The 27,335-nt window shown below is 35.8% G+C and overlaps 1 protein-coding gene across 5 annotated transcripts; it reads right to left on the reverse strand.

Annotated features, from left to right (window-relative positions):
* Nucleotides 1-1,381: 1,381 nt before the first annotated feature.
* Nucleotides 1,382-26,716, reverse strand: LOC113042891 (myelin regulatory factor-like). 5 transcript variants are annotated; one of them, XM_026201893.1, is made up of 27 exons: nucleotides 26,191-26,716; nucleotides 14,878-14,968; nucleotides 14,484-14,765; nucleotides 12,966-13,027; nucleotides 12,538-12,754; nucleotides 11,893-11,993; nucleotides 11,695-11,809; nucleotides 10,785-10,980; nucleotides 10,620-10,696; nucleotides 10,417-10,527; nucleotides 9,543-9,633; nucleotides 8,980-9,180; nucleotides 8,678-8,786; nucleotides 8,255-8,364; nucleotides 8,014-8,174; nucleotides 7,850-7,922; nucleotides 6,177-6,259; nucleotides 6,023-6,091; nucleotides 5,833-5,916; nucleotides 5,158-5,237; nucleotides 4,942-5,055; nucleotides 4,057-4,284; nucleotides 3,370-3,463; nucleotides 3,181-3,243; nucleotides 2,403-2,508; nucleotides 2,223-2,297; nucleotides 1,382-2,004 (listed from the first exon to the last, which is right to left on the reverse strand). In XM_026201893.1, exons 1-27 carry the CDS (start codon nucleotides 26,237-26,239, stop codon nucleotides 1,921-1,923), a joined length of 3,126 nt encoding a protein of 1,041 aa, XP_026057678.1. In that variant the 5' UTR covers nucleotides 26,240-26,716; the 3' UTR covers nucleotides 1,382-1,920. The 5 variants fall into 5 exon arrangements, with proteins under 5 accessions (XP_026057678.1, XP_026057677.1, XP_026057676.1 ...); XM_026201892.1 differs by having other exon boundaries at nucleotides 5,158-5,234; nucleotides 9,534-9,633; XM_026201891.1 differs by having other exon boundaries at nucleotides 9,534-9,633.
* Between the last annotated feature and the right edge of the window lie 619 nt (nucleotides 26,717-27,335).

Consider the following 27,335-nt stretch of genomic DNA (forward strand, 5'->3'; position numbering starts at 1 on the left):
CTAGATTACACGAAAGACATAATACATCTGCCCATTTTTCTTCTCTGAAAACTAAATAAAAAAGAGGGAGGGGGAATTTTAAAGATAAAGAAATTAGAATGAATCTACTGAGTTTTGGACATTGACAAATTCTCTGATCAAAATAATGTTTAAACTGTACATGAATATTCTGCATATATATACTGCTCAAAAGATTTATTTGAACACAAACAATTGTTTGTTACTGCTAATATAAAGTATAGTATGCATGTAGCAGCATACTCAAATTAGAAAAATGCATTAAAAAATGAAAGAATATACCATGTTAAAAATGGAAAGGGAAAGAAATAAGAGACAAAAGTACCACAGTAAAACTCAATATGAAGTGTTTCCTGACAGGTGTTTAAACTGGCAATTATGATCCAGTGTTTTTGACAGTGTTGAACTTGTGATTGCTGTTGGTTCCAGTTTTAAGAAGAAATCCAGTGACTATCTTGAAAAAATCCAGTAGTTGCTTTTATTTATACATCCTCGTTTCTTCCTTTCTTGAGATGAGCTGATATTTTTACTTGAGTAACTATTCATACTTTCATACTATACTTACTACACTGCTTACTTGATTCCTGTATCTTAACTGTTTCTCTCCAGTGGACGCGACAGCAGAAATGGGAAGTTTAACAAAACATGAGGTAAACAACCTGATTTGCATATCATTAATAATTAACTGTTCAGTTAAAGCTATTTCCAGTGTATAAATAGTAAGGTCGAGAAAAAATAAAATAAAATACAAATAGTCTATTATAAAGACAGCCGTTTAAAACTAGCTAAGCAAGAAGCAGATTTGGAGAAATTTATAGCATTAATCATCAGAATGAGAGTCCAAACAGCTGCTAAAAACATCACAATAATCCACAAGTTATAAGCCAAAAGCTGCATGTTTGTAAGAAACAAATCCATCAGTATATTTTAACTTTAAACCGTTAGCTCTGACCAAAATATGAGTGCATAATTCATAATGATGCTTCTTCCAGTGAAAAAAAACCATCCTCTCACATCAAAATCCATCAAAATATTTGTTTAGAGCTGCTTTGGACTGTTTTTGCTTGTAAATGGTTTTTGATGTGTGCATATTTTGCTCCTGATTCAGACAAGACAACATTTTTACAGAGAAAGCGATATTATGAATTCATATTTTAGCTGGAAGCAATGTTTTAAAGTAAAAAATGCCTTCATGATGGATTTGTTTCTGACAAACACACAGCTTTTCACATCACAAGATGTTAACTGATGGACTGGAGTAGTGTGTATTGTTTTTATCTGCTGTTTCTGACGGCACCCATTCACTGCAGAGGATCTATTGCTGAGCAAGTGATGTAATGCAACATTTCTCCAAATCTGATGAAGAAACAAACTCATTTACATCTTGAATGGCCTGAGAGTACATGTATTTTCAGCAAACTTTCATTTTTGGGTGCAATATTGTTTTAAAATTAATTAAACTGTTGACATGTTAACAAATCCAGTTTAACGACATTTAAACAAAATGCAAATAATGTGCACTGATTTCTGTGGAATAATCTGCACTGATGAATCATGCACAAAAACCTGTTTTAAGAATGTAAATAAGGTCCTTATAGGAACTCATTGGTACCTGTTCATATTGTATCTTGGCAAATCAAAAGGCATTTTAATAAAGTAAATGTATGCGTGTGTATGTGTGCACGAGCGTATATAAGCAGGAATATATAATCAAGGTTAAGACAAAGTGATTTTTTTTGAAAAATGCAAATTTTCCTTTTGCTTTGAACAAATACGCGCAGAACAAACACAGTTAGGACATCTTTAACAGCTCGCCCAGATAAAACTGTCCTTGAATCTAAGGCGACGATACGAGTGGACACAGGAGAAGTCGCAGCTGAATAGCATGAATCTTGACACTGCTTAGCATGTGGTTTGAATGAGGAAACTGTACTCAGGGCACCGAGAAGACACTACATCGTCTTCACTGCTACATCCCGGTTGACTCTGAAACAGAAAGGTTAAACGGTTAACTTACATATCACACTGAAACAGAGTCTTAACCATGCACAATAAAAATGCATGACTGATCTTTTTCAGAAATGGGAAGTCTGATTCATTTTTGTGAACTGATTCTTTTGCACAGTTCATGTGAATCAAGCAGTGTCTGGTTAGGACACACTGAAAGAGCAAGAGATGAACCATCATGTGTGAAGTTCACTCACTGAATGTGACACTCGGAAATGGTAGGTGACCTCTTGAAAAGGCATAACAGGAAGTGACCACAGGTGGCTGGTCCCCTGTCAGAAAAGAGGTTTGCATGTGACAACCGAAGCATATTTATAAGGTGACATTCTCAGTTACTGCAGGTGCAACACCATATAAACTGGGGCCAATAATCTCACCGCTGTATAAGTGCTCCGCTCATGTGAGAAAGAAGCTTCTGGATGATTTGGACAGAGTCGCCCTCTGGTGGCTCCACACCGCCACACCCACACCTCCTCTGAGGAGCTTAAAGGACAACAAGAGATCTGGATGAGTCAGAAGTGTATCAGGGGTGATTCTAGGGTCAGAGGATATTCGGGATTATCCCAGACATCTGTGGATGTGTCTGAGGACAGCCACTGAAGAAATACTGAAATATGACACACTGCAAAACACTTCAAACAAATAATTCATCCATTCCTTTTTTTTACTCACCCTACCTCATCTTAGATGTAGATGAGTTGGTTTCCTTATCAGAACAAGTTTGGAGAAATTAAATATCACTTGCTCACCAATGGATCCTCTGCAGTTAATGGGTGCCGTGGAAGTTGAAGTGAGGAAGAAATGAAGCATTATTATATTGGCTAGTAACTTCTACATCACAAGACGTTAACTGATGGACTGGAGTGGTGAGGTTTACTTGTGGATTATTGTGATGCTTTTATCAGCTGTTTGGACTCTCATTTTGACGGCACCCATTCACTGTAGATGATCCATTGGTGAGCAAGTGATATAATGCTAAATTTCTCCAATTCTTTCCTTATGAAAAGTGACCTGAAGGGTGAGTTCATTTTCAGCTTTTTATGTATTGAGTGATCTATTCCTTTTAAAAACATAAAACCATCACACCAGTGGGGAGTAATTTCTTACAAAGCAAATCTCTCAATAATACTGGAGCAAGAGTATGTTTATACTCACATCATGTGCAGAGTAATGTAAGACATAGATGAGTTTCTATCTCGGTTTAGAAACACAGTAAAGCTGCAAACAAATAAAAGACATCAGCTCAGAAGCCTGAACTCTTCAATGCTGAATGATAACAGGCCATTATGTGAGATATTATATACAGTATATATATCTGAGGATATTATATCTGAACACACACACCTGCAGGTCTCGGATGAGGAACAATCGAGAGTTCGGATCTCCTGATCCATCTCGAGGATGTGAAGTTTGCTCAGACACGTTGGTAGATTTCCATCTGTGTATAAAACAAAATATGTATATACTAATTATTGCTAATTATACTGTTTTCAAAGGCAGAATTTACAAATGTTGTTAAACATAAAAATTTAATATAATTAAAAATATGAAAAACAAATATTTTCAAAATGTAAACAATTAAACATATACATTTTTAAGAGCAACATTTTTTTAAAAGCTTCTTTGATTAAAAATATCACCCTATTCAAACATCGCAAAGTAAAATACATATATTGTCAAAACTACTGTCAAATGCAGAAAATTGTAATTATAAATATAGATTATAAAAATAAACTATAAAAAGCAATGAAATATAATAGAAAATTATTTAATAAAAAAAAATCTAATACATTTTAATTTAACGTCTAGTTTTATTTGTAGTTGGTAAGTTTAGGTATGAGGTTGGATTAAGGGATCTAAAATATGCTCAAGCAGAAAAAGACATTAATATGTGCTTTATAAGTAATAATAAATAGGCAATATGCTAGTAATATGCATGTTAATAAGCAACAAGATAACAGTGAAAATTAGTCCCTTAACTCATGTGTTATCATAAATTTACATTTTATATATGTGTGTGTGTGTATGTACCCTGTGTGTTGATACTGCGCTGTCTCCGGGACGGTGGCTGTTGTCCACCAGGAAAGCGTTTGGTTGCTCCGCTCAGATCCGGAGGCTGAGGCGGCCGCTTGCCTTTACTGAGGAACAGAGGAGCTGACGTGTGACTCAGACGGTTCTTGTTCCGGCTGTCTTTGTCCAGCGGCCGAGACTTTGCCTTCTTGTTAATAGTGGTCTGGGTGGGAACACTAGTGCTCGAGTCTGAGAGAGAGAGATACAATGAGAGAGAAGTGATACTGTATGTGAAGAGAAGGTTTGAATGAGTGCCTTTTCTATTTAATCCAACAAAAGGAGCAGCATAGAAGAGTTTTGAGACTATATTATTGATTTGGCAATTCACTGATTCATTCATTCATTCATTCCTCAAAATGATTCATTAATTCAACCATTGAAACACTGGTCTTTTTGACCAGACAAAAAAAAAAAAACATAGAGTAAGGCATGTAATAAGAAAGTAGATACATTTTAATTTCTTGTATAATGTGTCACTGGTATCACTATTTAAGACCTATATGTATAATGCATCATAAAGAGATTCATCATGTACATTATAATTTTTTCATAAATAATTGTAACTAAAGTAAAAAAGGATTAGTTTCTGCAGATTTTTTTTTTTACATTAGAAGTTGTTTGTTTGTTATTTGTTTAATGGATTGTACTTTCCAAATTAATAGATAACTATTTTAATCTATGATAATTATTCATGAGATCATACGGTGCATTACCAGGCATAATTAATGCATTAAACATAGGCCTTCATCTATAATGCAGTACATAGAAAAGTGTTCACATGTCATTTGTTGTAACTGCTCTGATGGCTGTCAAAATTTGTCATTTGTCTGGTGATTGTTGTCATACCTGGAGTTGATTGGTTGTTTCCTGGCAACAGACTGAAAGTGGCTGATTGGTTGGTTGTGGAAGGTGTTGGAGGGCAGCAAGGCGGGTGATTGGACAATGATGGGGAGGTGGAGTCTGTAAACAGATAATGAACTTCTATGAAAGTAATAATCCACATATGTGTATTGCAAAAAAACACAACAGATGTATTGTGAGCATGAGTGTGTTTTCTGAAACCTGGGGAGAGAGTGGATGCGGTCACTCTGGCAGGGGAGAAAGAAGCCTGACGAGCCAAACCCAAAACAGAACGAGACCTGCTGAGACAGAGAGAGAGGTCCCATGAGGCCTCTTTAATATTTCATCTGTTCCTCGCAGAATGAGATTAAACTGAGAATAAATGGCTCAAACATTTAGATTTGCTAAGATACCAGTTCGAAACAAAAGTTTTCTGTATCTATTTCAAAGAATCCTGAAACAATTATCATGGTTTCAACAAAATACTGTTGTTAGCATAGATAATAATAATACATGTGCCTTCAGCAGTAAATCAGCATATTAGGATGATTTCTGAAGGATCACATGACACTGAAGACGGGAGTAACGATGATGAAAATTCCGATTTTTTATTGAAGATCCAGAATAACTTACATTTTAACTTACATTTTAAAATATATATTCAAGCATTCAACTGTTATTTTGAATTGTAATAATATTTTACAATATTACAGATTTTTCTGTAGTTTGATCAAACAATTGCAGCCTTGGTGAACATAAGAGACTTCTCAAAAACCTCTGAGTAATACAATTTTCCTAAGAGTTTTTTTTGGGGAAACGTAGGACTGAAAAACCTTTGGTCATAAATGGGAAGATGAAGTGAAAGAGAAACAGAGAAAAGAGAAGAGGACAGCATACCGCAGAGAGAAGGATGGACAGAATGTGACGGTTGCAGTGAGGAAGGGTGTCCAAGAGACGAAGAGAAGGCAGCGGGACGCAGAGCTACAAACCACATTGAGAAAAATGAGCAGCAGGAGATGAAAGAGTACAGAAATAAAGAGAAAGACCTCTGTGCATGATAAAGAGAGGTGTCCGTACACATACATACCCCTCAACATCACTGTTGCTTCCATGGTGTTGAAGATTGAGCACATAGAGGATGGACATGGAGATGACACTACAGAACGAGATGATAATGAGCATGAAACAGACAATCAAAATATTAATTCTAATGTCTGGGGGTGAATGATTCCCTCTCTCACCTGAAGGCCATAATGATGACCAGCGCCAGGATGGTGCCCTGCATGAATCTGTGACTCAGGCAGCCCTGCTCCGGGACGGACCGCTGCAAAAACAACAACAATCATCTCATCCCATCTAATTTTATTTAATCCCAGTCCAAATGATTCTATTCCATTATATTCTATCTCATCATATACCACTGATTCTGTGTAATCCAATTCTTTAAGTTCATATCCTTTTTATGAATCTATCCTATTTCTATTCCATTCCATTCCACATGATTCCATCCCTTTCTATAGACGGTTTCATCGGGCGCACGCGCCTGGCCCTAAGTTAACTTCCGGTCTGTGTTGTGTATATCGGTCTGACTGCGGTGCCTTCTACAAATGCTGTTTGTAAACTGAAGTTGAGGTCAGGTGGTTGTGATGCTGGCTGTGTTTCCCAAACATTTATTTAATTTGTGGAGACTCGTCATGATTTTAACACAAAGTTTTTCCAAAAGGCTTCATTGAATGAACATGAGCAAGTACTGCATGTTTAATAATAATAATTCCTTACATTTATATGTTTAAATATCAAAACGAGGCACAGGTGTTTCTGTATTTCTGAAGGAAGCATGTTATATGCCTGATAAAGCAGCTTTTGTGAGTGTAGCTCTGCTTCGTTTACAGCTGTTACTGGGGAAACCTCTATTTCTCACGCTTTAAAGCATCTCCTGCTGGCAAAAAATGAATTTGCATTTTCATTAAGTCCGCCTGATTTACGCAGCAAACATATTTTGTTTATCAAAAAAAAGATCTACTCTAGAGGTACTTGGATGTTATTGATTCTATTTGGAAGTCTACCGGAAGTTAAGTTAGGGCAACAAAAGCGTGCATGCGCAGTAACGTTTGTTTATGTTGTTGCCGTTGAAACCGTCTATAAGATTCCATTCCACATGATTCTATTCCATTCCACATAATTCTGTCCCATCCAAAATTATTCTATTCCATTCCAAATGAGTCTATCCCTTCCAAAATTATTCTTTTCCATTCCATTCCATATGAGTCTATCCCATCCAATATGATTCTATCCCATCCAAAATGATTCTATTCCATTCCACATGATCCTATCCCATCCAAAATTATTCTATTCCATTCCATTCCATATGAGTCTATCCCATCCAATATGATCCTATGCCATCCAAAATTATTCTATTCCATTCCATATGAGTCTATCCCAATCAATTTGATTCTACTTCACTCCATATGATTATATTGCTTATATCTAATCCAGTATGATTCTACTCTATTCCATATGACTTACATCCTATCCTATGAATCTATTATATTCCATATCATTTTTGTCCCATCCTACTGTATATTATTCTACTCCACTGCATGTGATTCTATCCCAATCCAATCTGATTATACTCCATTTCAATTGATTATCTTTTATCCAATATGATTCTATTCCATATAATTCTGTCCCATCGCATTCCATATGTTTCTATCAAGTTTCATGTCAATCCCATCTCATCCAATGATTCATATCCATTTCAAATGATTTATCATGTCCCACATGATTCTAATGCATTCCATGTGATTCATTCATATCCAATATGATTCTATTGCATCACATTAGTGGAATTTCATTACACAATTTCATTACACTTACCTATAAGTGTATGCAGGAAGCCTGTTTTAAATCTTACCTTACTTCCTGGCCTAGCAGTTTTTTTCTTGAGTGGGCCACTTCCTGTTCTGCTAAAGTAGCTTCCTGATTGACTATAAAAAAGATCATGTTTCTTCAGACTTTCTAACTTTGAATTTACTCAAACAGATGCATGTGTGAATGCACAGCTTCATAAGCACACACCTGACAGTGCCTCCGCTGACAGAGCTCTTCATGCTGTCTAGCCGGCGCAGTTTGGCGAGTTTCCGGTTCCAGCGTTCAAGCTCATCAATGCGAGTCTCCAGATTATCAGTGAGTTTGCAGAGTTCCTTCACCGCACCCACGTTCTCCATAAAGATCCGCTCCTGCAGAATCAAACACACAGATGAGAGAGAGGCAGAGAGATTGTGTGGGCATCTGTAAGAATATGTTTGTGTGCTCATACTTTATTGACCATCAGCAGATTAGGGATGGTCTCTCCGTTAGCACACACCACGTCTCCTCCCTCCTTCACAGCTTCCGGCAGAATCTGCTGGACCTCCTGAGCGATCACCCCTGAAATCACACACAGCTTGTTATTCTAAATAGTAATAAATATACATAAATAGTAGTAAATAACACTGATTTAGCATGCATTTGAATAAGATTATTTTACTTTTTTTGCATTGTAATATTATTTTCATGACTGTTAAACATATTTTTTTACCAACACAAATTCTTATTACTGTAGAGACAAAATTATATGATTTCCATAGCTCTACAAATCTGCTCCAGTTTCTTAATGCAAAATATTTGTATCCTTTAATTTTGGTGAGAAATATGACTTCAGCTGGATATTTATACAAGGATTGATCTGTGGAGACAGTACCGGTCTCAGAAGTGGCATCAATGCCCACTGTGGCTGCAAACTCAGGCTTATACTGATAATGCACCAGCCTCATTTGGGAAATCCGCCTCAGGTTATCAGTGGTGTCTACCTGAAGAAAGAGAGAAAGTATGTTATATACTGTTTTCAAATACAAACAGTTAAATGATTCTATTAACATGGAAATAGTTCAGGAATATAAAACAATGTTTGCATGGTTGGTAAAGGTTCTTAACCGGCAAAAAGGTTAAGTAAAAAACCTTTTGCGGGTGTAAGGAGAGATATGCACACACATAAAAATGTACCTCCTTCACATTCTCCTTGGCTCTAATATCAGAAGGATGCACAAGGGAACCCATGACCTTCACATTGCCGTGTACAACCAGAGCCTCATCTGGCCGGTCTGTATTGATGCCGATCCGGCCGTGATGGTACACAGAGTCGGGCATCTGACCTCTCTGCCACAACACTTCACTGTCACTCTCAAATTGACCCGGGTTAGACGCCTGAGAGACAGAGAATGACAGAAAGAAAGAACTAAGTAATAGTATAATCATTTAAGTAATTGGCTGGGAAGGGAAGGTGTTACTGCAAATTCAGATTCACACATAAAATTTCAAATAAATATTTTGCTAAGTTGCAAAAATTTAGTTTTATGGTTTCTTCAGAATATTTCTCAATAAGAATAAAAATGTCATTACAAGATCGAATCCTTTTGGAAGATGTCAAAAGTAAATTCAAACACATTCAGCAGCATAATCATTAGACTGTAAGAGTAACAGTGATTGGTCAGAGGTAGATAATTGACACAGAAACAGGTTGTGATTGGAGGAGGTCGGTCAGACACGACCAGACTGACAGCGGTTACCCTGACGATGATCCTCTCGGAGACCTGAGCTGCCACCGTGAAGCACTGACTGTGACACTGAGCCTGAAGAGCTACTGCCAGCATGAAGTACCTACACAAACATAAGTGTTTTAAAAGGACAATCCTAAGAGTTTTAGGGAAATATTATGTTATTTTGATATTATGTAATATCTGTGGACAGAATTGGCAGTATTTGGAGAAATGTAACATTATATCACATGCTCACCAGTGGATCATCTACAGTGAATGGGTGCCGTCAGAATAAGAGTCCAAACAGCTGATAAAACATCACAATAATCCACACAACTCCAGTCCATCAGTTAACATTTTGTTAAGCAAAAAGCTTCATGTTTGTAAGAAACAAATCCATCATTAAAACTTTTTGCTTCTGGCCGAAATAAGGGTCAATCATCTATAATACCACTTTCTCCAGTGAAAAAGTCCTTATCTTTTTTTTTTCCCATTTACATCAAAATACTCCAACATACAGTAATTTTATGGACTGTTTTTGTTTGTAAACGGTGATTGCATATTTATCTCCTGATTAAGATGAGACAACTTTTTCACTGGAAACAGCATTAGTATGGATAGAGGACTCTTTCCTCTTTACAAGATGTTAACTGATGGAGATGAGTGGTGTGGATTATTGTGATGTGTTTATCTGCTGTTTGGAGTCTCATTCTGACGGCACCCATTCACTGCAGAGGATCCATTGGTGAGCAACTGATGAAATGCTACATTTCTCTAAATTTGATGAAGAAACAAACTAATCTACGTCTTGGATGGCCTGAGGGTGACACAGATGTTGTCAAAAGAAGATAGAAGTGGTAAATAAACCTGGTCAGGTTTACTTTGTCATGGTTATATATTGTACCTCTGGTCGGGGTTCGGTTTGCCTTTCTTTCTCATGTTATTGGCTGTAGTTTCGCTGAAATGGAGACGACCCACTGTTACTTTAGTCACCTGCTCTGGTGGCAATGTCACTCTGTAAAGCATAAAGTTAACATTTATGTCAACAGATCAATTCAAACTCACACTCTTAACACATAATATTAGCAAATATGATGTGAAACTTACAATACTGGTTTAAAGGGTCTTTTACTCCGGTCAGACTGAGACTGTTCCACATTAATGGACTGATTCATAGCTTCCAACTGGAAGAGACACAGATAAAACATGCTAGAACAGGCAAGGGTTTATAGGGAGTAGTAGTATGATGTGTGTCCTTGTGGTCTGGCTCACCTTGACCCCATTGAGTTTCAGGTAAAAGCATTCAATGGGCTGTAGCCCCTCGCTGGTCTTGACATATTTGGGATCTCCTGGCATCCCGATGTACACGGTGACCTGGAAATGGTTCTTCTTCTGACACACGAATGCATCATCAGCCAAGGAGAAGTTAAAACCCTTATCTGCGTCCACCCTATATGTAGGCATCGGACTGGAGAGGCAGAAAGAAAGAAACAAAATCTATTTCTGGTAATATATTTTATTTTATAATGTTATATTAAATGATGTCATATTTAAAATATACTGTATGTTAATTATTAGAACTAATAAAGATTAATTATCTGGTCTATTTTTATAAATAATTGTTAAATAAATGTATTTGATTAAATTCAATCAATGTTATTCAAAAGTTTAGTGGGGTTTAGTGATGAATATTGATGTAATTGATTTTCTATACTATTAAAAATGGTAATCGTCTATAATCGTATATAACTGTAACTACATCTGTTTTTATAATAATTAAAATGTTACTTTTTATAAATAATTTTTATAAAAGATTTATAAATTTTAATAGAAATAATTATTCCTATATATCATAATTATTTTTCCTAATATAAATTATAATTATTTTATAAATAATTATTAATGTAATTAATTTAATCAATATCACAATCAGGACTTTTTTGTGGTACATTTCTCATTCCTCTGTTGTAAGCCAGAACTCTGCTCTTGCTCTTACTCCTACACGCTGCTCATCTCATAGGAATGCTCTGGCCTCTGCCATCTGTCTCTCTCTCTTCTGTCTCTTTTAGTACAGCCTGATACATCCTTATACCCCATTAAATCCCAAACACACACTCTCGCCCTCGATGCATTTCTCATTGCTGTCATAAATCTAAATGTGTAAGACCAGAGCAGCACCCACAGCTCTTTTCCACCGGAGTCGTATAATGTAGTCCATTTGTTCTGCTGGTGCGGCTGCCACTTTATGCACTGGTAGTTTGGATCCAGGTATGAGTTTTCTGCATCCTGCATCAAACCTGTTAAATCACAAATACATATAGCCATGTAGTGCTGAAAATGCAGTTGTGTTTAGGTACTTGTGTGTGTGTTGTGTGTGTACCTGGCTCTTGTTTGATGATGCCTGTGAGGATCTGAGAGTTGAGAGTGCTGTTGGGAGAGCCTGAATGTTTTCTCTTCTTTGCTGGATGAACGGGAATCCCACTGGAAAAACAGAGAGCATTCATTTGTTGATGTGGAAAATGTTTGATCTTTGACACTGCTGGTCCATCTCTAACTCTACGGCAGAGGTTCTCAACCAAGAGGCCCAGGACACTTCCAAAGAGGCTGCCTGATAACTTAATTATTTATTATTAATACTTTAAATTTAAATGATAAAAAAAACACATGAAGTCAAGATTGAAATAGTGTTTTTTTCACATTTAATAAAGTTAACAAACCACTAGGTTTTTTTGAGATTGTAATAGTTGCTGAATCTGATTAAATAAAATAAAATAAAATAAATGAGAAATTAAAATAATAAAAAATTGAATTGTAAAATAAAATAAAACAGGGGCCAAATAAGGGTCATCAGCAAACTTACAAGCGGGGCTGCAAGATTACTTAAAAATATTTAAATGACTTAATTTTTATTAATATATTGAAATAATCTAACTCTTATCTAAATTAAAATGCTAAAATAACAAATAAATCAAGATGTAAGTTTAAATAATACATAAAAATGTTCCTCTGATTCTCTTTCTCTTACTCAGGTCCTTGTGGATGTTGCAGGAGTTGATGTAGCATCTGACTCTGTTGCATGTCTCCGCCACTGCCTGGACCAATTGGATACTGCGAAATCATGGTCTCTGGCTTAAGGTACATGTCCCGGTGCATGCTGGGATAGTGAGGGTGTGTGGGAAGAGGCGGAGGACTGGTCATGTGACACATGTTCTCGGGCGTCATTGTCCTGAGCATGTGCGGATCTAAGGTGGAAAATAAATAAGCAGAAATTAAGTTACATTTAACATTTTATTCAATTTTGATTTCTATCTGATTTCATTTATGCGTCATGAGGTATTCTTCACAACATTTTATGTGTATGTTCTTAATTGGTTATTTTGAATTTTTAACTTGCATTCGTGATTATTTCTGAAATTCGATTCACATTAAACCGTTCAGGTGGACTGAACTTACCGTTGGCTCGCTGGGGTGAATATGGCTCTGAACTGGAGTCAGGAGGGGACTCGGGAAGAGTTCTGCAACAACAATTACATTAAATACATTTTATACACTTTAAACAAACAATGCACATGACAATATGGGTGATTGTCAGGGGTTTGTGATTGCTATGCAATTGCAAGGTACTCTGTGTGAGTTTTAATGTGTTGCTAGGTGTATTTGATCACTTGATCACTTAGTAACAGTACAGCTCTCCTAAACAAGAATCATGTTTTAATTAGAAACCCATCAGAAAGCTCACTAACAGCATACCTGCTGCCTCCTTTTGGTCAACATTATAAAACAGCATAAGTGATTGCAAAACTCCTCATAGGTTATCAGGCCTGACTCGTTGTGTCTCAGTGTTATTCCCGGCTCACTCCTCCGTCTGTCTTACTCAGCCTTTATCTGAGCTGCGGAGGTTTATCTGAGGTCATATGGAATGAAGAGGTGGGGCATATCAAAGGGGTGTGGCTTACTATTTGACATTCTATAATTATGAAATTGTGATGAAACTGCGTTATTGTGTATATTGAATGTATCAACACAAGCTCATAGTGATTTGAAAATATTTTAAATTATCACAAATTCGTAGACTTTTGTTAAATCTACTTAGGAACACTGACAAGGCTGGACATACTTAAAAAATATGATACATTTAAGTACCGTACAAATCACATTCTACAAATTCAAGAAATTACCACCTTGAAAATAGTTAGTTACGTTGCGCATTACTTCCATGAACAGTCCTGCGAGATGTCACTCAGATGTGACATACTGATTCTGAAACTGCAACGAAGCTGCATTATTTTGTTCACGGTAATTTTTTATAGATTTTATGTTATTGTCAATTGGTGGCTAATTTGTATAAATATGTATCAAGAAACTGACACTTCGAAAAAAGGAGTTTTTCATGATCTGTTTGAAAATATTCCACTCAAATTTAACAAACTGTACTATGATTCTTATTTTGATGAAAATGTGCTATTGTGCCCATGACAATTTATAACTATTTTATGCTATCGTGAATTGGTGTCTAATATATATGAATTAGTTTGTTTTTGCAGCCTTTTTCTCAGTCTTCAGCAAATTTCCAATCCGTCTGCAGGATGAATGAAAATTATATAAATAAATAAATCATTATTAATCTTTTTAACAATCTAACGCTAATCTAAATTGAAATGTTAAAATGACAATAATAATAATAATAATAATAAATAGTTGTAGTTTTTATTTGCATTAATTAATTGGAATAACAATCATAAAAATCTGTTGTAAAATAATATATATAAAATTATTCTATGAATTTGTACGTTTTCATACAATCTGCTTATGATCCATTGACAGTTAGGTTTAGGGGGTGGTGCCTTTTTTTCTGTTAACATTGTATCTTTCCATAAAAATAACATTGTCTGAATTCAGAAAAAAAAATAGAAAAAAATCCATCTGTTGACATATTTCACCATATTTGGTCCTTTATGCGTTTTCTCTTACCCTGGTGCGTACTGTCCGCACTGGTCTGGTTTGATGTGTGGCTGTTGGTGTTGGGGTGTTTGGCTCTGCTGTTGCCCCAGGCAGGAGTAGTTGTGTCTGAGGTGGCCTAGCAGTGGTGGAGGCGGGTAGGGGTTCTGGCAGGGCTGGGACAGAGACGGGACGGTGCCCTGGCGCAGCGGGATGGGGGGGCTCACGCCACACCCTACCCCTCCTGAGGAGGATGCCCCGGCCTGAGGCGAGGGATAATGGGGTCCCGGTGTGCTATGGACCTCTGTGAAACAACTAGAGGAGAAAAAACAAATCACCATCTGATAGCTGACTTGATTTATTATCATCAACATCACCAGAAGAAATTTGGATTAGTGAGTGGTACAAGCTGTTTCCAGATTCTCACATGTCAGTGCTGTCGTCCTCTTTGCTGATGTATTCCTCCAGGATACTTGTGTCAAAGTTTGTTGGCTCCAAAGAGCTGTTAATATCATGACCTGCAATGGAAGTAGAGGGAGAGAGACACAGAAAGGTAGAAGAAGAGAGTGAGAAAGGAGGATGAGTATCGTGTTCCTACGCACCGTTTCTACAGTGATAAAATAACAGTTTCACAACACTTGCAACACTTCTGATCATTTGTTTGCTTGTTTAACAGCAAGACTGATGACAAACGGGTACTAGGCATCACAGATGAGGTCCATGTAAACATAAATGTCTTAGAGGTTATAGACACTCCAAAACTCCAAAAAAAGAAGGTCACTTGCGAAGAATGTTTTCTTTTATTGTGCATGATTCTCTATCCTCCCATCCATACCTCTCTATGCATCTGCCCCCTTCTTCACCTCTTTACCAAATCTTTCCAAATCTCCAACACATGACCAATGACTGTAATCACACCACTGCAACCAGGCCGACTGACCCTGCACACTCAAGCCAAATAAAGCACCTTTTATTGCATAATCTCTTGCATAGTCTTTCTCTTTATGCATTGTATAATAAATGTAAAAAAGGGTATGTGCATGCTTTTTGGGTAAAAAATGTAAATACAACAAATATATAAAATATATAATACATGTAATTTTCAGAACATGATTTTTTGTCTATCACGTTGTGCAGTAGATTCAACACTAAATACAAGCACTTGTCAAAAATTATATCTTGTAAAATCTATAGCTATTATTGCACATTATGAACTCATATAAAAGTTAACATAACATTTTTTTATATTTTTATTAATAATTTAGTATTTGTTTTTGTTTTTATTTAATGTATTTTAAAATTATTTTTGTAAAAAAAAAAAAGAAATAAAATATTAATAAAAAACAAATGAAAATCCTTTTTCCTTAGGTGTAAATGTAAATAACATGCTGTATATTCTGTAAAATATGCAATATCTGGGTGTGTGTTTACAGTGTGTGTGTTCACTGCTGTGTGTGTGCACTTTGGATGGGTTAAATACAGACAACGAATTCTGAGTATGGGATGATTGATGAATGAAAAGAATATAAAAAAAAAAGAATATTAAAAATCATACCCCACAGAATATATATATATATTGCTAACATATTACTATATATATATATATATATATATATATATATATATATATATATATATATATATATATATATATATATATATATATGTATTTTCATAACCACATTACAACCAAAAATCCTGATACTGAAATTACAAAGTAGTCTTATTTCTCTTTTGCAAATTGCTTTGCAAAATGCATAAATAAATACACAAAAAAGATACAGATATGCAAATTACACAAAGCAAGCAAGGCAAGAAAGCAAAGGATGAAGAGAATGAGGGGATTCAGCCCAAGGTCAGGTGGAGGTGTGGTCAATAATGTAGAGACCCCCACTAAACCCCTCTCTCTCTCTTTGATAGATTAGGCCACTAACGAAGACGGAATGTGAAGAATTCCAGTGTTAGTGTTGGGAAAACTCTCTGGTCCATCAGCCTCCCTCAGCTGGAGAGGGTTCACATCCCACCCCAGTGGATATCCCGACCTAGACGGCACCATTTACAGAAAGCCAACACAATCCTGACTCACAAAATATCCCAAAACAACTTGTCATTGTGACCAATGAACAGGTTTGATCCACCTGTGAAATGTCATGGTTCAATTCTGTGTATGTGAGTTTACGCAGACTGATCTATTTATAAATCTGTCAGTGTATGTTTACACCAGGTATAATCCAAGAATCAAAGCAAACACTTTCCTTAAGCCATTTGAGTGATAGCAACTGTGCTTAACCTTCTAAGTATAAAAATCCAAATATGTATTTTTTCTATTAAAAATGAGTGATGAAACTTCAACCAGCGCTGAAGTAATGTTTGGAGGTGCAGCGGTTGGGGTCTCTGCTCGGATAGTTTTATGAGTGTGCCAACAGGGCAGAGAGAAACCGAGAGGGATGATTTTACTAAATAAGATCCAGATGTTTCCATCCTCCTGCATTAAATCTGCCAGGCCACTGCTGATAACGGCTGCAAGATTGACTGACGGGAACAAGAGTGGGGGAGCAGAGGAGGAGAGAGGGTGAGAGAGCCTTGTTGTTGGACAAAAAAATAGAGGTGGTGATTTTAACAAACTAATGAGAAATCATTCTTTGTACCGTTTGTAAAATGTTTTTTTTCCAACAATGATCATGTTCAGAGTACTTGTGAATGTGTGCTCATGCTCTGTGAAGAGCCTTAAAGATGTATTGTCACCTGTTATACAGAGAAATAATTCACACTGAGTTAATTCTGCAAGCTCACAACCCTTTTTCCTTATTCACTACTGCTGATTTTGTGTTGAAACGAGCTGATATTTGTTCAGTGTTGAGAGATTAATTTCATGTGCTTGTTTCAATCTTTAAAGCACTACTAAATAAACTCAAAATGGCACAGTTCAACTCATCTCAACTCTTTTTAAACAATTCAAAGCTTATTTAAACACAACTAAACACAGTCTGGCTTAACACAGCTAAACAAAACTCAGTTAATGAAGTTGATAGTTTAATGTAATTTCAATATTCAAACATTTATGAAGCTGATATTTCAGCTCTACAATATTAATATTTATTTTGTTCAGAAATATGTACTATTTACACCACTTACACTATTACACTTTTTACAAAATATGAAGTCAGTGCTTAAAAAAAATTAAACTTGTATTCAGCAACAATGCATTAGATCAGTCAAATGTGACATTTCTTTTTCAATAAATACTTGTCTTTTGAACTTTTCTAGTCATCAAAGAATCCTGATAAAAACATGATCTGATTTCAATAGGATAATAATGTTTCTTCAGAAAATCATATTATTAGAATGATTTCTGAAGATCATGTGACACTGAAGGCTGAAGGAGTAATGATGCTGAAAATTCAGCTTTGATCATGAGAAATTATTTGTTGAAAAATATACAAATTCAACAGTTATTGAACAGTTATTTTAAATTGTAATATTATTTCACAATATATTGTTGACTGTATTTTTATTAAACAAATGCAGCCTTGGTGAGAAGAAGAGACTTCTTTCAAACACACTGTAACTGAACTTAAAAAGCTTTCGATTTGTTTCCTGTTTGTCATTTCAAGAAGGTTTCGTATGAAGAACTGATGATTCTGAACTAAAGCATTTGGCATCACCGAGGGGCCAAAATAAAGCCACTCCCTGGAGAGCTCATTAATCACAGACAACAATATAGCACACATCCCTTCCTCTGTCTCCATGTATATCTCTCTCCCTCTATCTCTCTTCTCTCCCTCTGTACTTTACACATACATACACGCTCTGTTTCTCTACATCTCTGCCTGTGAAACTGATCATTGCATGTGACTTCTTAAACATGTTAGTTAGGGATGTAACGAGTCACTCAATTTACGATTCCATTAATGATTTTAATCTAAATTAGATTGTATAATTTTGCAAAAACAGAATGGTCTGACTTCAGTTTTGTGAAACTATACATAAAAAATATTTGCATGAAACAGAAACAGCAGACGAGCTGAACGAGACACAGATTCACTCTCTGCCAGCAGGTGGCTTTAAAACATTTCCTTGGTTTCCGCTGTAAACAAAGCAGTGCTGCACTTATGAACTTTAATATGCATTATACAGAGGCAAGATGAAAAGAAAGACAGCAAGTTCCCACAAAACATACATTCATATAAACTCCTACCCCTAACTAAAATGTGATTTTGTTTAGCATCTCCACTGATATGAATCATCACATATTTAAATCAATTTATTTTAACCGGCTCACATTAATCGGTATATCCATAATGTTAATCATTAAGCTCTAATTCGCACCAGAGTTAAGTATAATAGAGCGAAGTCCATTACATTATCAAATGGTAAACACTACCCAGAATTCCCTACGATACAGCAATCATCTGAGTATTCAAACAGTTACAGAGGAAAACATTTGCACAATTATTGACCTGATACGAGAACTGTGAAATCAGACAAAACTTTGATAGATATTGTCATCCGGCTCAAGAGAACCGAAAAATGAAAATAAGTTTCTATTTTGTGTTTCAGCCAGTGTTATTTAAATACCATTAACATATTTTTTACAGTTTTCAAATATATTTTGAATTAGTTTATATTCTTATACACAGTATTGCCTGTTTGCATTCCAAAGTTTTTGTTATTTAGTTTTGTGTTTTTTGTCATTTTATTTTTATTATTATTTTTAAATATATTTATTTGTATTTTAGTTGCAGTTTATTTATTTTAATATTTATTTATTTTATTTTAATATTTTATTTCGGTTAAAACTTTTTATAGATTTATTTTGAGTAAACTATAATAACCCTGGTTCCAACTAGAAATATATATATATTTTTTTTATCAAAAATATTGTATGTATTGTATTGTTTGTCACTTAATATTGTTTTTTTGTAACAACATCCTGCCCAGGGACTGCAGATGCAAATTAGCTTTATAGCTAACTCTGGCACAACACTGTTGTTGTGTGTTGTCCCTGTACAAATAAACAAATAAAATAAAAAACTCTTTAAACGTGACATTGGTTTGTAGGCCAAAAGCCAACATGATGATAAGGTGGTTGCTATCAAGTTTCTAAGGTGTTCTGAGGGTTTTTGCTGTGATGTGGCTAGGGCATATTACTACCTTAACAGTTCCCACCCCCAAGTCTCTATGATATTAAAAGGTTTGTGAAATATCTTCCATTGTATTCAAGAGTCAAAAAATGTTAAGAATAATTTTATTTAGAATTTTGATTAATTTTAATTTTAAGAATCATTCATGCCTTTAGTACAAATACTGCTGGATACGCTACATGGTAAAGCTTAATAATTAAACTTAAAATTGTTTTTGACCATATAAATACACAACACACATATGAAAATGTCTTCACACAGAAATACCCACATTTGTACATTACCACGAATGCACACACATACATTAATGAGGTCTTGGAATGTGAAAGGTAAACAGCAACAATCAGTAAAAAAGGCACTAAAAATTATTCTCTAGAATCAAGAGAGACAGTACCTGCTCGAAGCCACAGCATTTTGTTTTAGGATGGACACAACTTAAAAAACTGAAGATGTGTGCATATGACCCGGTACGTCTCTCATATCCCTCCAAACAACATACACCTTTCCATCTCGGACCTCAGTTGGCAGGTCCATGGTTAAGTGAGTGTGTGTGTGTGTGTGTGTTGTAATGCAGGATTAGGTCTCAGTCATGAGACAGAGCTGTACCAGGCCACCACACACAGTTCTAGTCAGCCACCAGCACTGAACGCCCCGGCCGACCTGAGCAGCTTACCTACCCTCCACGAGCACAAGAGAGGGAACAACAGAGTGCTAAAGAGCACTTCATGCCTGGTAGCAGAAAAAGGAAACATGTAAAAGTCAGGTAACAATGAGGGATTCAAGGAATGACACATTTTCAGAGGGGTGTAATATAGTAACAGTCCCACACGCTTCACCACTGCCAAGATCTCGGCCCAATTTTAACCCCAGCACCCCAGATTAATCTCCACTAACATGTCGAGTCACTAGACTAAAAAGTTAAACTGGGAAAAAAAACTTTACTTAGTTGAAGCTGCAATTATTGATAAATTGCAATTAGCTAGTGAAACTAAACTGAAATTAATATAAAGCTAAACAGAAAAAAATAATAATATATATATATATATATATATATATATATATATATATATATATATATTTCTGTTTAGCTTTATATAAAAAATTTTTATATATATTTTTTGATCAAAAATATTTATGAATGCTTGGTAACACTTTAGTATAGGGTCCAGTTCTCACTAATAACTAGTTGCTTACAAGCATGTCTATTATTAACATATTGGCTGTTTATTAGTGCTTATAAAGTATGTATAATGCATGGCATCTATAATCCTACCAAATACCCTAAACTTAACAACTACCTTATAAACTATTAATAAGCAGTATATTAGGAGTTAACTGAGGCAAAAATCATAGTTAATGGTTAGTTAATAGTGAGAATTGGACCTTAAAATAAAGTGTGACCGAATGCTTTTTTAAAAAGTACGAAAATGTAAAAAATATACAAACTCAAAATATATATTAATTATAGTATGTATATAATACTAAAATAACACGGCACACAAATCACTTTACAATAAACGGAAGCATGTGGGAAATGGATCAAAGTCAGCTGAAATGTGGAAAGTGTGTAATTTTTGGTTTGTTGTAATGGAGCTGGCATGTGAATGTTCCAGGCCTGGCTGCTCAAACACAATGCATTCCAGTGACAGCAATACACTGTTACATGAGAGAGACCACGCGCAACGGCCAAACTATTCCCTCCATCAAACATCAGCCTCAGGAACCATCTGTACCTGCACACAAAAGTGATCCATGAATTACTGACATCAGGCTAAATGTGACCTAACCTGCTCAAATCCTCTCACAAAAAGTGCAGTGGCGTGTTTAGACTCTTCGCAAATCCCCTGCGAAACATGACTTCTTATGATAGGGAGGCCCTATGATAAGCCCATTTACTGTAAATATAAAAACTGGGTTACACTTTATTCTAAGGTGTCCTTGTTTCAGTGTAATCATATATCTAAGTACTGAGTAATACTAATTAACCAAAACATCAACTCCTATGCTAATATTTTGATGAATCAGCTCCTTACAACACAGTTGCTTTGTGCTTAATGTGTGCAAAAACCCACACATGTGCATGTTGCATGTGTGTGTTTGTATGACCTGTGCCCTGCCCTTATCTCACCCCACCCACAGCATGTATGAGTGTGTGTGTTGTGTGCGTCCATCTGTGAGCGCGTCTGTCTGTTATCTCTCTTCCTCGCCCTGTCTGCACACTGTCACACTAATGGAGTCGGAATGAGGCAGCGATAGCGAAAAAGAGACACGAGAGAGAAAGAAACATTACTCGCACCTCATTCTGATTTTTTAATAGTGTTGTAGGTATGCCAAGAATGATGCTGTGCATTAGAGACCCTCTGTAAGCAGCTTACGGCTACTTTCAGTCAGGCTAAAAACGCTTTCTGAGCACTCTTATGTCACAGGGGGTTTCTGTGGTAGTTATCTTTAGGTAAATATCTGAAAACTATCCAATCCACGCCTCTCTTAACCTGAAGGAACAGGAGTCAGTAAACGTTTCCCAGAATTCCTTTAAACACCCTCAATCGCCGACCCTTCCTTGTGAATAAAGAAAACACAGAAGCCGTTTATCAGGGCTGTTTGTTTACTCTGTACTCTGTTTATGCTCAAATGAATTCACCAGATTGATACTAGTGATGAGTCACAAATTATTGCTATTCATTGATTAAACTGTAGCTTTTGATCAATATTCTGAAGTGTTTTTTATTTTTATATTTTTTCTTTCCATTTTAGATGGAGTTTTAGTTTTAGTTTGCAGTGTTTTGCCATTTTTTTTGTCTATTTAGTTCTTATTATTCATATTTTTACTTCAGGTTATGTTAAAAGAAAATTAGGAAAAGTTTATTTTTATTGAAAAAAAGCCTAAATTGTTACTTCACGACATCAACATTTAAATGATGTACCTAAAATCTGCGTCTCTGATGTTTCTCCTAAGAAAAAGTCCCCAGTAATGTCTCCTCTGGGGCACATAGAGATTTAAACACAGATCTAAACTGTTTTCAGATTTGCCAAAACACCAAAGTCTCAGTCAAAACTCAGAAATCTCAATAAACTCATACATCTCTCATCAAATCCTTATATTGTTTATTTCTTCCTAGGACAGAGGAAACACCCCAGACAACGTTGATATTTGAATGAAAGAAGCTTTGATAGAGTGACCTCTGAGCAATAAAATTTTCCTTTAGGACAGCTGAGGGTCAAATGAGTCCTACAGACAAACTGTTCAATCTGCCTCTTCTTTTGTGCTTTGTGTTGCTGTACTCCACAATGGGTGTTCATTTAAGATACCCTCAGCACAACACACAAACTAACACAAACAAACAGAGCACAAACACAGAGCATTCATTGGGAATCGCGGATGTGGAGCACAATTATAAAACACAACAAGCCATTAATTAAATCACAAAAATACATACAGAGGGTCAAAAAGTAGAAAATGACAACAGAATCTGAATGAATCACAATCAGTATTTACTAAGTGTTCTCAAAAGCACAAACAAGTCATACACAGAGACCTGAATTTTCTCTGAGATTTCTAGCACGTCAGATCATCTCTAGTTCAGAGGCAGCAGGGTTTCGGTCGGGACCAGAGGTGTGCTGTCTGCTTCACTCCCCGACTGAAGAATGTAAACATGTGAAATTCTCGTTAAAGAGCATTGCTTGATGGCCATGAACTCCAGATTCCAATGAAGTCAACAGTGTTAACAGTGAAACGCTGTCATATATACAAACCATTACACCTGCTCTGAGAAAACACACTCACGCCTAATGAAGTGCCACAAATTATGGTTGGAAAACCCCACCAAAATAAACAGTTCATCTTAGATCCTGACATTAAACAACTACGGCTTATATCTGCCATGAATGACAGAGAAGAGGGTTTGACCACTCTGAGAGGACAGTAAAGTTAAAACAGAGGGGTGAGCCAAATCTTTCTGAAGAAAAGAAAGATGACGATAAGAAAGAGTGGAGAAAAAGTGATTCTTTTCAGTGACCAAGTGATTCTTATAATGTCATTACTGCAATGTATATTTTTGTTCTCATTCTTCTCATAAGTGATTTTAATGTAATTTCTTAAGTTGTCAAATTGTCATTACTGCAATGTAACCACGTATTTTTTGTAATTCTCATAGTTCCTAATAGTGATACATCTAGATATTTTTGTAATTCTCATTATTCTCAATAGTACGGAGCCTGGGAAGTCACCTGTAGGAGGAAAAAGAATCTGTGCCGATGTTTTTTTTAAATCTGTCCCCTCAGTTTATGAACCATACTCACAAATTAAACTTTTCCCTTGGTTTAACAAATCGTGCCCACGGATTAATAAACCGAACCCACAAATTTCCAATCCTTTCACTCAAATTTTGTAAAACGTACCTTTGGTTTTTGAATCCGTACCCTCAAACTCATAATCTGTGTTTACGCACGGTTTCGCAATCCATTCCCTCAGCTTTGTACACTTACGGATTTGTTTTTACAAACCCGAGCAAATGGATTGCAAAAGCATGCTTGCAGATAATTGAAGGTACAGTTTACAAAATCTGAGCGCACGGATTGGAAATTCATGGGTATGGTTAATTAATCCGTGGGGACGGTTTGTTAAACCGAGGGAACAGTTTAAGAATGTGTGAGATTGGTTTATAAACGGAGGGGACGGATTGCAAAACCGTTGGCACGGATTGTTGTTTTCCTTCTACAGGTTACTTCTCTGGCTCCGGACTATAGTGATTCTTATTCCTGTAATTTAAAAAAAGATCAGATTGTCCGCAATGCATCACTATTTTTGGTAATTGTCATTATTCACATTGTACTGTAATAAAAAAATATACAAAAACAAACGGCAATTTAAAAATACTGTCTCTTTTAAAAGGTAAACACTACCATGATGTAGGCTATTTTAAAATTAAAATATAGTGCATTTTAACATTATATTAAATAAATAGATTTTTCCTTTGCATTATAATAATGAAAACTGTTGTTAACATGTATTAAATTGTCATTAAACAGCACAAAAAATCTTCAAAATTTCTTTCTTTGATTTTCACCAACACAGACAAATCAGCGGATATCACATCTGATTCATTGTTTTCAATATATTCATATTTTTTCTTGCCCAACACTCCCAGCAATCTAGCCTATTCATTAATCCATCTCTCTCTTTAATTCTCCTGTTTTCAATGTCTGTCTTAACCATTACAAACACACCATTTATCACATTCCTCTGTCCTTCCCAGTGTTTCTCCTCAAACCCCTCCTCCTCTCTCCTCTGGATTCCATCCTTCGCTCCCTGCCTCCGTACATCATCTCTTTCTCTGCGATTCTCTCCACCTTTCTGCCCTTCCCCAACATTCCTTCACTGCCTTCTGCCCGTCTGACCCCATTGGTGGCTTTTTGTGTCTCTCCCCCCAAACAAATCCAGCATGACACGTTTAATCCTGCTCACACAGGAATAATGTTGAAAAACACAAGTCCTTAAAAAGCTTCACCAGTAGACACGTGGTGGTAAAATACCTACCAACACATTGGAAAACAACTGACGTTAGCAAGAACCTTATCTGGAAAATGTATTGAAACTGAGCTTTAGCTGTAGGAAAATTGGGAAATAAGTGCAGTACATTCAAAAACAACCATTATCACTAACTAGAGGGTTTTCTCTGTATTGTTTCAGGTAAATAGAAAAAAATGCTATGATGTTTTGATGTAATATATAATATAAGTAAGCATACACAGTATAATAAAATTTTAATTTCATCACAAGTAAAAAGCAACAAAAAGTACCAGCATGTTTTTGGATATATACCAAAACAATACCAAGTTCTATCAACGTATGGTAATACCACGTTTTTGGACATAAATCATGTTTATATATATATATATATATATATATATATATATATATATATATATATATATATATATATATATATATATATATATATATATTTCTACTTGATGTGACGATCGCTTACTTCTACAGATGTAACCTAGTCAGGTTGATTTAAATATATGTGACCCTGGAACAAAAAAACAGTCATAAGTAGCACAGGTATATTTGTAGCAATAGCCAACGATACATTGCATGGGTCAAAATTATCGATTTTTCTTTTACACCAAAAATCAGTAGGAAATTAAGTAAAGACCGTGTTCAATGAAGATATTTTTTTACTTTCCTACTGTAAATATATCAAAACTTAATTTTTGATCAGTAATATGCAGTGCTAAGAACTTCATTTGGACAACTTTAAAGTCGATTTTCTTTGTTGTTGTTGATGTTTTTTTTTTTTGTTTGTCTGTTTTGCACCCGGATGCAAATTTGACAGATTGCAGATGTCCAAATATTGTCCTATCCTAACAAACCATATGGGAATATTGTTTATTCAGCATTCAGATGGTCTCAAAATCACCCCCCCCCCCCCCATTGGTTTTGTGATCCAGGGTCGTATATTAAAATCAGCCTCTTAAACTAAGTATGGCAACTATTACTAGTACCATGGTATTACCATACATCAATGAATCGAAATCTTTTTAAACTAGTTGAACTGTCACATCGACAGGTGATCGATAAACTGTCTTACCTTCGAAGAATCTTTGTAAGGCCTCCGTTTCATCAATCACGGTTTCCATTCTAGCGGCTCCCGCGTTTAAACTCCATGAACATGAACGGACGGAGCGGCGGGAGTCGCGTGCGCTTCAGACTCTCATCATCCCAACTTGACGAACAATGATCTTTATATAGTCTACTAACAAGCCACTGAGTTCCCCGGAATAGTATCAATATCTCATCTGGATTATTATTTAGTATAATTTAAAACCGCTCACTTGTTTCAGTTTCTCGCGGAAAATACAAATTCGTTTTCTGAGGAGATGTTACCTTTGGATGTCAGGTGGAGGCATATTCCAGTTTCCCCCGAAGATTTCGTTTATCTATTACCGCGATACATAATTACAAACGTTTTTCATGAGAAATAATCATTTGAAGTTAGAGAACATAATTTATTATATTATAAAAATTATCCTGTGAGCAGGTTCTGCGCTCGAGACTCTTTCTGTGAAACGCGCTCAACGTCCTCTCTGCGCGCTCTCGCTCCACTCGGGCAGTGCGCGCGCGCTCGACGAGTGAGCGCGAGAGGAAAGACAAATGTAGGCTACCCCCAAAAACTAGATTTAACAAGGATTTACAATCCGGTTTAGACGTAGAAATATATGACTGTGTTATGAAAGGCCAACTACGTGAAGCATGTCTTCTCAAATCTATGATTTCCCGTTAAATTACAACTCCGACATTGATGCAAAAGAGCATTTGACTCAAAAACGCAGAAAATAGACAAAGAAACTTAAGCAGACACATGAACCAGTGTTGGGTCAAATGTATAAGGCTACTAAAGGGATTCATTACTGAAATCAAGTGTATTTTCCTTTAAAACCGTAAGGGATTATTCTTACGTTTTATACGTTTTCTGCAATTGAATTAGCCTACTTCTGAATAGGCTATAGATGGCTAGAGGCTATAACAATTAAATATAAAGCAATAGTGGATTTTACATCCATATCCAATATCTAACTTATGTTTTTAATGTTACTTTTTAAATGTAAATACTTAAATCAATAATTTGTGTAATTTTATTTTCGCCTAAAGAATTAAAATAGCAGTTTATGTCTGTCATTGTGGAGGCTGATATGGGATTTAGAAACTAGCTTATAATTAGTAATACCTTAATAA

The sequence above is a fragment of the Carassius auratus genome, chromosome 25 (assembly GCF_003368295.1).
Source record: "Carassius auratus strain Wakin chromosome 25, ASM336829v1, whole genome shotgun sequence".
NCBI classification, from domain to species: Eukaryota; Metazoa; Chordata; class Actinopteri; order Cypriniformes; family Cyprinidae; genus Carassius; species Carassius auratus.